The sequence below is a fragment of the Egretta garzetta genome, unplaced genomic scaffold (genome assembly GCF_000687185.1).
Source record: "Egretta garzetta isolate BGI_Z169 unplaced genomic scaffold, ASM68718v1 scaffold27, whole genome shotgun sequence".
Classification (NCBI taxonomy): Eukaryota; Metazoa; Chordata; class Aves; order Pelecaniformes; family Ardeidae; genus Egretta; species Egretta garzetta.
The window spans coordinates 1,616,623-1,628,936 of record NW_009260400.1 but is presented as its reverse complement, the minus strand read 5'-3'; the positions used below and the strand labels follow the sequence as shown (position 1 = coordinate 1,628,936).

Sequence of the window (12,314 nt, the reverse complement as noted above, 5' to 3'; positions counted from 1 at the left end):
GAAAGCACCGTCTCTCCCACGTGGTAATTCATAATCACTTCAGCCTGAAAGTCAACCACGGAAGCATGGGTTTTTATTTTAGCTTTATATAAAAGCATCAAAAGGCTTGAGAGGGGAAAGCAGAATAAAACCGGCCACCTGCTAGTTCTGAAACACCTTTCTAAAGAGGAAGTGCCTTTCACCTGTGACCAGATGGCAAAACTCAGCATGCCGCTGAATTACCCTCTTGAGGTGGACAAAATGGCTGCAAGTAATGAGGGAAAGCAGAAGAAAATGAGCGCGCTGCTTCAATCATCTCTAAATAGGCATCAGCAGCGTTTTCAGAAATGGAATTTGGCTCCCAGTGACAGTGAAAACCGATCACCCACAGCATGGTAGATACGTAGGAGCAGAACTACCAATACATCTCCTGGACAGCACTGCAGAGGACTTTACGGAAAAGCAGCGTATTCAGTTCCCGTGTGCTTTCCATGAAGCATTACCTTCTGCGATGCTCCATTAAGCAGCCCCCTGTCCCAGAGAGCTTTGTTGCCTGTGGGATCCTCATCCACCTCATCATTGGTGTTGGGAGGCAATCTCACCTACGTTGGAAGAGGAAGAAAAGAGTCAACAAGCTGCAGAGCAGCAGTGCATTGTCTCTGGAGAATCCTTGTGGTCTTTGAAAGGCTGCTTTTGGGGACTCTAGAAGAATCACCTTACTCTTAAAGCAAACCCACCCATTTTCCCCCTCCAACAAGGCCTTTAGAGTTAAATGACAACCGTATTGTCAAGACCGATGGCCTAACCACTCAAAAACACGGGCAGGACCTCATGACTGGCCTCTGCCTGGCCTGGTCCTTGCAGATCACCCTGGGAGCTACGGTCAGAATGGTTTGAAGGTGGTTCCTGCTAAGGAAACTGTTTAGATGGACGTGGGGCACGAGAAGCGAAAAAGATAGATTTGCTTATATCGGCCAAATGCTGCGGGTGCGGTGTCTGACACTCACTGAACTCTGCACTTCAAAGCACCCGAGCACGCTTCAGTAAGAGATCAAAGCTCTGGCAAGAAAGATCACCCATTCTCTCCTCCTCCCCTGCTGAAATCCAGCCAAGTGGGGAAGTGTCAGCACCGACAAATCCAGCTTTCGAGAGGAAGTGACAGAGAAAGCTAAATGCCAGCGATGAGGTTCAGCCAGGAAAAGTAAGAGTGATAACCCTGACGCAAATTCTCATGGGCATTTTCGTAGTCACAAGCTTCATTTCAAGGCTTATTCACAACAATTTCAACACAAGTTATCGAATGCTTCAGAAATATGTTTTTTGACCTGCCGATGCTTTAACTTGTTTGCTTGCATTAACAAACTGATAAATTGCAGCCATCCGTTATGACGACAGCTAGTCACCCCGTAAAAACAAGTGAATGGTACAGGGCGTTGTCTCCAGCTAAGCACAGATTCTCATTCTTTTAAAACAATTCATGGATGTTTTAAAGAAAAATATGTGGTGTCCAAAAAGCCCCAACTTCTCTGAGGCACACTCACCACGCAGATGTTGCCAAACTTGTCTGCTCCAGCCACGGTGTCGTAATCCAGGAGAGTTGCTGTGGTGACCCACCGGGGATAAGTGTCATCAGCAAAGATGATGAGCTGGTTCTCGTTCCTTTTGTAGCGCACCCAGATGAAACTTTCCTGAACGTCTGAAACAATTACTCTGTGCCCAATGGTTTGGATCCCGCAAATGTAGTTGGCGATATGCTTTTGAGAGAGAAAGGACAAAACCTGAGTGCTTCAAACAGGGAAGCATAACCCATTAACTCTACCATCCTCCAATCAAAATGCAATTTTTCCCTGCGAATTACAGCTCGCTCCCCATTTCCCATCATTCCCTCCCAAACTACCGCTCCTTTCTAGCAGGCTACAGCCTCAATCTAAACACACTGTCAGTACAAGGCCTTGCAACCTAACACCCACCATGTATCACTCTCAGCCTGCTGAATACTAGCGATGTCCAGAGAACAAGCACTGCCTAAGAAGAGAGATGGCAGGGACACCCCTGTAAGCAGACCTCAACATCCCCTCGTTAGTGTGACCATGGAAGACTCAAGAAGGACAGCTTCAATTTTTCATGCGAGTCATATTTTAGGAACAACCCTCCCTCCCCCAAATCAACAAAAATCCTGAACAAAACAAAAACCACCACATGCAAAAAACTATTCTCCTACAAGTTCCCAGTCTGCCTGTGAGCTTGCTGGAGCGCCTTCCTGCAGTAATGAGCAACTGGCACAGGTTCTGCAGCTTGCATGAGAGGGAGCAGCAGGCAATTAAGAGTCAGAAAACCACGCTCTGCAATTTCTTTTCCTGAAGTAGCAGAGATGCTGAGCAAGAAGGATCATCTACTTCAAGGAGGAAATCCAATTTTCAAGATTCTGGGCATCTGATGAGGTGCTCATATGCATCCTCCAGCTTCTCTCCCCAGCCTGCTGGTCACTTAATGTCAGGAAACATTTCCAGCACTTGTTTTGTACCTGGGTAAGACCTCTCACATTTGCAGCAGATGGCCAAAGGCACGGTCTGTATGGGCTTGCAAAAATCCTGCATTCATCCATTAACAGCCTGCCTTGAGCTGGTACAAAAAGGTACACACAACACTGCTATCTGAATGGTGACAGCCAAGAGATGCGTGCTCGGGGCACAGAGGGGCAGCACAACAGCCCCGTCCTGCCAGAGCTGCGCATGCTGCTCCAAGATGCGTGCACCCAGCAAGGCGCAGACACAGCTCTGAAGTCCAAGTGCACAGACACGCTTGGGCTGGAGTAGCAGCTAAACCCTTGCTTCGCTCCTTGCTGCAAAGCATCAACTGCTCTAAGTTAACAGCCCTGGTCAAGAACAAAAGCCAGTACCTTATTCTCACACTTCCGAAGCAGTTTCTTCTTGCCCAGGTCATAAACGCGCAAGAGCTTTCCAACTCCAATTAAGACTCTACCTTGGAATGGAGCAATGGCCGCAGGAACCTCCTCCACAGGGGTCTAGAGAGAGAAGACAATGACTGTGAGACCCCAGTTACCAGAGCTAACCTTACACCAAGCTTCAGAATGGATTCAGCTAACAGTTCGGTTGAAGCTCGTTGGCCTGTGCTAAGGCTTTCAACACAAAAGGCTAATCACAATCTTTTTCTACAGGGGTCAGTCCTCTGTAGACCTTCTGACAGCAGCACATACCACACATGGTGCTAACAGAGCTCTGGGTACTACACAGACAACACACTGCTGGCAGCACACCTTAACTGTAGGATGTTGTGAAAACCCCATGCTGAGCCAAAGGAAGGCAAAGATCTTGTTGCCTTGGTTTTGGCTTTCTCCCCAACAGAAAGACTATGCTTTGCCTAAATCCATCCAGATTGTTTTTAAAACAAAGGCATGAATCTAATTCAGCCACCTGCCACAGATGCTCTGAAGCTGCCACTGAAGAAGCGTTACAGCTGAACAATTACAGTGTGCCCACAATTCCAGTAACTCAGGGCTGAAAAAAATCTCCCACCACTATATCAACCCAAAAGGATCAGCCACAACAAAGAATGGGAACATGTAGAGAGCTTCCAGTTACAGCATTCCCAGCTTGGCTGCACGGGCTAAGAGAAGTTATTTTCACATCATCATCTCTGTCAACTTTCAAGTGGGTGTTCAGTGGCACCAGAAAAGGTCCAGGACAGAACCCACTCACAGCATCAGAACCGCAGGAAGTGAGTAAGCTTCAACGTTCCTTTCCACGTGCTCATCTGCCCAAATCTCAGCCACGCTGGAAGCACTTGGGAAGAACAACGTAATTTTCTTCTGAAGAACGGAATTTTGTTTTAATGGAGTTCTGCTGAAACCCTTGCCCCAGAGACCTGTCAGGCAAATTGGTCACTAAGCGAGTAATCATTTCTACACCCAACCGAAACAGCATCAGAGGAAATATGACAGCTCACACCAGCTCCACATGGCCAGCCAAGGACTGAGAGCCTTAGCACCAGGGCTCAAGTTACCAAAGTATGAATTTGCTTTGTAAACAAGTGCTTAGAGCAGCTCTCTGAGCTCACATTCCAAAAAGAAAACAGAGCCATTTCTCCCCCCTCCTTAACGGGGGCACAAAAACACCACTCCTTTCCCATTTACCCAATTAGGTAGGTAAGACTATAGCCAAGGCAAAGGACTGGGACTCTCAGTAGATCTGCGTTCAATCCTCGGCCCTGCAAAAGATGTCCCAAGTGATTTTGGAGGAGGCAGCTTATATTCTCTGAGGCTGCTTCCATCAGCATGACGAGATCTTGCCCGGGATTCACCGAGTGCTGCAATATAGCTAGTGAAATAACAGCTATTCCAATACTGCCTGTAAAAGACCCAGTCACCCCAACAGGCCTTCTCATCCCTCTCACCTTGTGCAGAAACTCCAGCTTCTCACCACTATTCACCAGCTTGTATGTATAGACAAATCCCCCAGCAACCGAGCGTGGGTTCAGAATCAGGTCCTTGGCAACTCCCACTAGCACGTACCACTCATCACCAGTATTGGAGAACCGGCAAACAGCCACGCTGGGGATGACAAGACATGCCAGGAGATGAGCGTGATCACGACACAAACCAATGCTGCCCATATGGACTGGATTCCCTGACAGCACAGCTTGCACCTAGCCAGGCCAGAGATTTGGGACCCCACCCTTCCAACACTGACATTTCCTTTTCAGAGGTCATTTTTCCTCCCTGAAGAAATGTTTAAGGCAGATTCCTTCATTCTTCCACACTCCCCATATAAAAAGATGTGCTCCAGCTGCCACATATGCCCAAAGCATTAGTTCTATGCTTTCACAGGCTGGACACTGCCTAGCAATGTGCAAAGCTCCATTAGAAGCTGTTTTTCAAAGGCTGTTCCTGTTTGGACATATACATATAAAGCTTTCCTCATCTTCCAGTGTTATTTCCTGCCTAGTGCCTAGCTCAGCCAGGTTGGGAATCCTGGACAAAACAGGACAGAGTCAGCCTTTTGGACTAGCGTGACATAACTCCACTTCACCTGCTGAAGCACTCGCTGTTCTTTGGGGTTAGTGTTGGTCTTCCCCTCCAGTCTCTCTAATGCTTCCTTTCCATTTAATCTATGCCCAGTTTATCTGGATGAGAAAGGGAAGTGAGAGATAGCAGCACATTCTCTTGTTCCCACCACTCTTATCTGTCGTTTACATCCCCATGTTGTTCTTTAAGCATTGGGGTCCAGCAAACACATCTGGAGCACCAGCTCTTAATGTCACACGCAGACAGAGCAGGGTTGGAAAGGGAAGGGAAGGAAACGCAAGACAAAAGTTTTGAGCATGTGGCAATCACTTCTGGAATTTCAAGCCGCTCTCTTGGTAACATGCTGCATCTGGATTTCAACTCAGCAACAGGTGAGCAAAAGAAGGAAAAAACCCACAAGAATACTCATCAAAAGCAGAGATTCTCGCTGCATCTGGCAGTGTTTCTTACCTGAAGGCAGCTTCATTCTGCTCTAGCTGGACCAGATCTAAGGTATTTCCCTGGATGGGGTTCATCACCCTGATAACAGAGGCCCACTGTCCATTCCCTGCCTTGGGAGCACCAAAGATGGACTCGGGAAGGTTCTCGTTCAGAAAGGCTGCAGCCATCTCTGCAGCCAACTCCCGCTCATCTTCACCCGCAGCCTCCACCATTTCCTATGGCACATCAAGGGACAGGAACAAAGAACGGCTCAGTGGATATCCTCCCCAGACACGCTGATGCTCTGCGTAAAATACAGACCCCGCCCCTCCCTTAAGTCCAGGTATTCCAGGGCAAGGTACTGCCTGTGAAGACATAAAAGCCACCAAATCCTAAAGCTTCGACCTGCCCTGAGCTTATTCCCAAGGGAGCATCTGCAGCTCAGAGCACAGCAGTGCCCGAGGGGCAGTTCTCTGGGGAGCTTTCTCTAAATCAGCAGCAACACTGAGAAGAAAATAACCCACTGAAATCCAAACATCCTCAAACAGTCACAGAAAACCCTGAGAATGGTCTTGCACAAGCAGGATTGTCCTCCCATACATGGTTCTTAAAGCCTTCCATAATAACATGCAAAGAAAGGAGCATTGGGAAGCAGGGTGTTCTGCTGAAATTTGTATTTTGAGGCAGACCTTTTAAATAACAGCTCCTTTCAGCCCCTGCATTAACACAGGGCACAAAAACTTGCAGGCAGCAACAATTGGGAACTAGTGAGCAGGGAAGATTTCCAGCTGCAGAAGTCACCTCTGGGGAATGGGTGCATGGTATCTGTCCCACACCCCAATCACCTCGGCCATTTGCTGCTTCCTCTGTGCCTTGGTGGCCTCAGTGTAAGCGTTGTGGTCTGTCTCGATGATGATCAGGTTGTTGCTCTCTGGGTGAATGACAAATTTTCGGGGTGTGTACTGCAACGGGAAGGCAACCTGGTTGAAGACTGCCCCCAGCTTCTCCAGTGCCAAAATCCTGGGGGGATAAAGATGTGATGTGTGTTAAACAAGGTCTGAAAGCAACTGTCCAAGAGAACATGACTGGAGTTGAGCTTTACGGCTGTGAAATGGGCTAGCGCTGGCGACAAGCAGCACCTTTCTCGGGCCAGACAGCAACTAGCAAACAGCTCCAGATAGGGCAAAACCAGCACCCTAAGTGGGGGCTTATGCTGTAGGGCAGGCGTGCTCTGCACTGTGGGGTCCTTGACTTCAGGGCTCTCGCTGTCCCAGGATACGTTCCGAGTCCCTGTCCCTTTTAGACAGGCTTCTGTGGTGCTGAAGCAAGGCTATCCCGAGAGGAAGAAAGAACACATGGAAAGTGCACATTTGAGGAACGTTCATCTGAATCTAAATGTGACGCAGACTTTGACACATGATCAAATGCTCCTCAGAGGCACTTTGGTTGAAAGAATATGAAAAATGCAATACCAAGTCTTTTTTCCTGTGACTTGCCAGCTGAAATGCCAGTTCTTCTGGCATTTGGTGACTAAAAACCACAAGTCTCTCCAGAAAGAATGGCTCATTTAAAAGCAATGAATGCTGTAATATTTCAATGAGAACAGATAAGAAAAAAGTGCCTGTTTAAGTGCACAAAGCAGAGCTTCTGAATTTGTGTTCCCCTGTTATTTTCAGTTATCTTTTTAATATCTGAGCTAAACTTTAAAAAGGCAACACATACACCCCTGTCACGCCTCTGATTTCTTAAATCACGTGGCTTATTTCTGAAAAGTAGCCAGTTCAGATCGCAAACCACAAGATCCTACTAACAACAGGTTCATGTTTATGAAAAGCTTCCCTCTTCTCCAAGGATCAGAGAATTTAAGGATAACTTGAGTTACATTTGTTACTTTAAAAAGCTGGAAAATACAAATCAGAGAAGTGCACCCCCATTTCTTTTTGACAGTGTTAACTGTTCTTGTACTCCATTTGTTTTCTGAAATCCATCCAGATGTTTCTGTCAAATCATTGCCCATAATCAAATAACCTCAAAACCCCCCTTAATTCTTAAGGTAAGTGACTTTAGCTCTTTCCTTTTGAATGTCTAGTGAGAATTCACCCCTCCTCCCCTCTGCCTGGCACCCTGGCCCAGAAGTATTCTTTTTCTCCCATCAGTTCTTACCTCAATGTGTTTGTGGAGATGGCTACAATGCCCTCGGGGCACTGCTCAGACGCAAAACCAGATGCAAACTCCAGTGTCTCATACGACAGGGGAGTCAGGTGGAAGCGTGACTGATAGGAATAACTGAGCCAGGAGCGGCTTGACATGGCCAGCACCTGGGAAAGACATACAACACATTTACTGGGTCTGGGGACAGGGGCAAGCTCACTCCTTACTTTCCACTTATCTGGAAATTGCGTACAGCACAAAGAGAAACTTTAAAGCACTGTTAAGACAACAAATACTCAAACTGAGGTGCAAGAAAAACTGTTACCTGTAAAAGCCAAGATCAATAAATGCTTTTGTATCTCTTTTTCCCAGTTTTAAACAATAGCCTGTTCTAATGGGAACAAGTCATTTAAAATAAATATTTACTGCTTTGTCACAATCCAAATGCTGTAGGGCTCTAAGTGAAATTTACTTAAAATAATCAGTAGCCTATTTTCAATCAAGTTAAGGGAAACAAAGGAAGCAGATGGACTTCCAAACTCTTCAGCTTTATACATTTGGCTAAATCCATTTCAGTGCGACCTTACTTTCTGCCTGAGTGACAAAACCCAGAATTACATCGAAACACTCACAGGCGACTCCAAGCCCATCAGGCCATAAGCAGTATGGGTTTTTTTCTCCCCTGTGGGAGAGGAAACGAGGCTGGTCTCGGAGTAGACAAGCACTCAGCTGTCCTATAAGCATTCTCTGCTAGAGCTGCAAAGCACCTCATCTCCAAGCTACAGCTGGCAGACTGGCAGGAGCAAGATGAAGAGATTTTACCCAGTGTACCACAACATTAAAGCAGAGCTTGGATTCCCAGATCCAGCCCCCTACGCTGACCAGCAATATTTCTCAACTCTGAAAGTGTCATCCAAAAATGAGTCAAGCAGGGGGTGGCTGATCTCCCCAGTGCCACATCAGAAGGGCTGGAAATGGCACTTCTGATGAAACACATTCTTCCCTCTATGCCAAATCCTGCAAATATTTCCCTTGAACCATGCACGGCAGCTGTCCAGCCTGCAGCTGAGCTCAACATGCACAGGAGATGATCATCCACTGCATCAAGCCGTCGAGGGGTAAGATTTCCACACGGGGCTCTTTCCATCTCTGTGTACCGAGGCAAGCAAGAGGAAGTGTTTCAGCATTTCTAAGCCCAAGAATCTGCTTGGAGCTTTCAAGACACGCTGCAAACACAGCCTGTGGGTCAGATGAGGCTTAGTTCAAAGAAGGCAGGGCAGCACTACGCATTACTTCTTAGGAAGTAAGGAGAATACCAACAAGAACAAGGCTGTTTGTGAAAGAGCAAGCTGCAAGCCAGGCAGCTCCATAATGAAGTCATCCTACTTCCCACCCTCACCCAGAGGGCCCTACTGTGCTGCAAGGATGCTTCCCCACCCTGCCCACCAACACAGAAAGCCAGGATGCTGCACCTGGGGACTGGATCTGCCACCCTTCCGAGAGCTCGCCTCACTTACCGCCTCTTGGCCTTGCATTCGGACTCGGAAGAGTTTCACAGGCCGTGAGCCAAGGTATCTGGTCCTGGTATCAGAAAGATCGCCAGTAACAGGATCCAGGACAGTTCGCAGCAGCACACCATTCTTGACAACAGCAAACCAGAAAGTTAGATCAAGCTTACAGATAAGAAGTAACTAGCTACAGCCATTATTCAAAGCTAAGAGGCAATTTCGGAAAGAATTAGGTGTTTGTTTTCCTAGCTTCCAGTACAACTCCCTTCTACAGCCACTCTGTATCTAAATTGGCTTTTAATAATAAAAAGCACAGCTCCTGTAGGGCAGAAAGGAATGACTGTAAAACAAACAAAACAACCCTCCTTCCCTCCCTCCCTCAAAGCCAAAAAACAGACCAAGAAGTTTGGTATATCACATAAGCCACAGAAAACCTGAGGGCTAATTCCAGATCCTAATCCATCTTGGTACAAAGTGTTTACCCAAAAACCCATGCTGCTTAAAAAGAGCTTGCCTTCTGACATCAAACTCGAGGCATGCAAAAGAACCTAGACTGCCTTGATTATTTTTACCACATGTTGAATTGTCAAAACAACATTTTTTGGTCAAAGATCACAGAGTCAGTACTGGATGTGACAAAAAGCTGTGCAACAGCAGGGTTATTGGAGCAGAGCCTGTGGTTGTGGGCAGTTACTTCTCTGGCACTCTGCCCTACAACTGCCCAACAACATTTCACCCAGAAGTGTTTTTGTTGTTGGTTTGTTTTTTTTTTTAGACCGTGCCCTCTTTCCAAAAAAGGGGAAAAGCACAATTTGTCCTACATGAAGTTTGGGACAATACACTGTCTTTTGACTAGTCTCAAGTCTAGGAATGTATAGAGAAATTTGCACCTCTACGAAGTCACACAATGAATTCCCCAGTCCCGGTTGTTAAGCATGCTGTAACGAAGAGGGGGCAGTCCAGGCTTGCGTAGTTGCATTGTATGATGACAAGGCTATATAGCGAAGGCTCACCAAGAACGCCTGTCAGAACCAGGACCTCTCACCTGCAGTCCAATGTTCAGGTACAGAAAGCCAATGGAGCCCCTCTCCCCCAGCTCATCCTGCTTCTCTGTGCCACCCATCTCCACAATGCACAGCGACTCGGGCTGCGCAGGAAGGGCCTGCATACTCAGCGGCTGCAAGCAATCCTGTGGGAGACAGAAAAGAGGTACCACACCAGTCAACAAGGCTTGGCATGGCAAGAGGGGATTCAAGCTCCATCTAAAGAGCTTAAAGATGTCCTTTTCAATCTCCATAAAGAAGTATTCAGTGCAGAAAAAAGAAAAAAAGTCACAATAGACGCCGGCTCTGGGGCTTTTGGCAAGCAGGAGTGGTAGCAGCCCTGGGATTTGGAAAAGATAAACTGGATCCTTCCAAACTGTTCTAGCACAGTTCGCAGTTACTTAGCAGGGAGAGACCTGAGCGAAGTTTATGTTACTTCAGCCATCGTTTGAACACTCATCTGTTGCAGGAATGGTAATGCTGGTTTGCTGCTGACCTGCTTGCAGAATGAGTCTGCTTTTAGTACAAGTATGAACAGTGAGGGGGGCGGGGAGGGGAAACACCACCAAAAAAAATAAGAAAATGCTTTCATATCTGATCGTGTGAACCTCCAGGCATGGGTGAGACTAGATAAAACAAGGGAATCTGTTATGGGTTCGGAACAAGGGCCGTGCTTCCTCCCAACCAGCAGAGAGAAGCCATGTCAGCTCTTCATTCCTGAATACGGAAAGACAGCTCGGACGGACTCAGCACACCCCTGGAGTACCCTTCTGAACATTTCAAGCTAATGGTAGAGGCAGAAACATAACAGCTACTCACCGAAGGATCAAGGGAAATAATTCTGACAGTGTTGTCCACCAGCCCAACAGCAAGGAACCGGGAGCGCTGCTCCCCAGGGGGAACATTGGCCAGGCTCATACAAACTACATCGGCCGACATCTCCTTTCTCTCTGTGTACTCATTCAGCTGTCCTGACTGAGAAAGAAAAACCCAAGAGAACTTATTAACTAGCCAATGGGACAAACCAGCACCAAAACATCTCTCCACACCTTCCCCCCCACCTCCAAAGATAGTGCTTGGGATTTTTTTGTATTTTTTTTATTAAACCATTTACTGCCTTATTTCAGCCACAACTGGAAGAAGCAGAATAGCACTAGGATATGTACACAATTTCCAGTCTCAGTTATGAACTTCAGAGACTTTTAATTAGCTATTAAATCATCTCAGACAGACAGTCCAGATATGCAGGGCTTTGACCTATCCATTCTAGAAGGATGCTTCTCTACAGAATCCTTTTCTGCAGGCCTGATCAAGGATCAATCTCTGACACGCCGCAGACTCTGCCTTGCTGTTCCAAACTCATTCACAACATTAACACACATACCGGGTCCATCTCAAAGTAAACCAGTTCTCCTCCAGTCAGTGCTATCACTACTTGTCTCTGGTTCACAGCACATTTTACAATGGTTTTCTTCCCTGGTGTCTTCCATTCATTTACCCTCTTATCTGCTCGGATGTGCCGGATCCCATCTGGATAAACCTGAAGGAAAAAAGGTCACGTTAATTCTGTATTTGCCATCCCCACAACTCTCTGGTGATTTTGACACAGAAAAAGCCAAAGGCAAGCACCGGTCCTGGCAGCAGTGATCCAGTAGCTGTGCAATGGGCTGAACTAACACGAAGCCACTAGCCAGCTGGAAGGAAGCACTGCATCTTTGAGCTACAGCAAGGAACTGTTGAGCACCCACTGAAGGAGATTAGGATCATCTTCAGCTGGTCCAGCCTCACTTAAGCAGGATATAAAAAGGGGAAGTCTGAGTAAGTGTCACTCTCTGCCAGTCCACATCTTTAGACATGATACATGTTGCACTACTGTAGAAACCACAGCCACGGAGCAAGCAGAGAGTGGCAGACATAAACAGACACATCAGAAGCAGCTTTCCATTACCTGTACCAAAGCATCATCACCAAGAAGAGAGCAGGACAAGGTGGGTGTAGTACCCAGGAATCCAGAGTCAGTCACTTCTTCTACAGTCTCTCCGATAGATAGCACCAGTGTGGCATTTACGAAGGACACAATGATATAGGCATCGAATTCATCTGGTCAAGGGAGATAGGGGGAAAAAAAAAAAAAAAAAAAAAAGTGTCGTATAAAAAAATAAAAGCCTT

General features: G+C 46.8%; 1 protein-coding gene across 2 annotated transcripts in view; it reads right to left on the bottom strand.

Moving 5' to 3' along the window:
- SF3B3 (splicing factor 3b subunit 3) overlaps positions 1-12,314 on the bottom strand; it is a 27,477-nt gene that overhangs the window by 1,544 nt on the left and 13,619 nt on the right. For both annotated transcript variants that reach the window (XM_009643264.2, XM_035898716.1), the window contains 13 exons: positions 12,094-12,245; positions 11,530-11,685; positions 10,965-11,120; positions 10,148-10,291; positions 9,112-9,234; positions 7,607-7,761; positions 6,289-6,463; positions 5,474-5,679; positions 4,393-4,549; positions 2,879-3,004; positions 1,521-1,733; positions 483-581; positions 1-44 (listed from right to left, as the gene is read on the bottom strand). The exon at positions 1-44 is cut by the window's left edge and continues 118 nt beyond it. In XM_009643264.2, coding sequence (XP_009641559.1) covers positions 1-44; positions 483-581; positions 1,521-1,733; positions 2,879-3,004; positions 4,393-4,549; positions 5,474-5,679; positions 6,289-6,463; positions 7,607-7,761; positions 9,112-9,234; positions 10,148-10,291; positions 10,965-11,120; positions 11,530-11,685; positions 12,094-12,245 — 1,906 coding nt within the window. The remainder of the gene's footprint in view (positions 45-482; positions 582-1,520; positions 1,734-2,878; positions 3,005-4,392; positions 4,550-5,473; positions 5,680-6,288; positions 6,464-7,606; positions 7,762-9,111; positions 9,235-10,147; positions 10,292-10,964; positions 11,121-11,529; positions 11,686-12,093; positions 12,246-12,314) is intronic.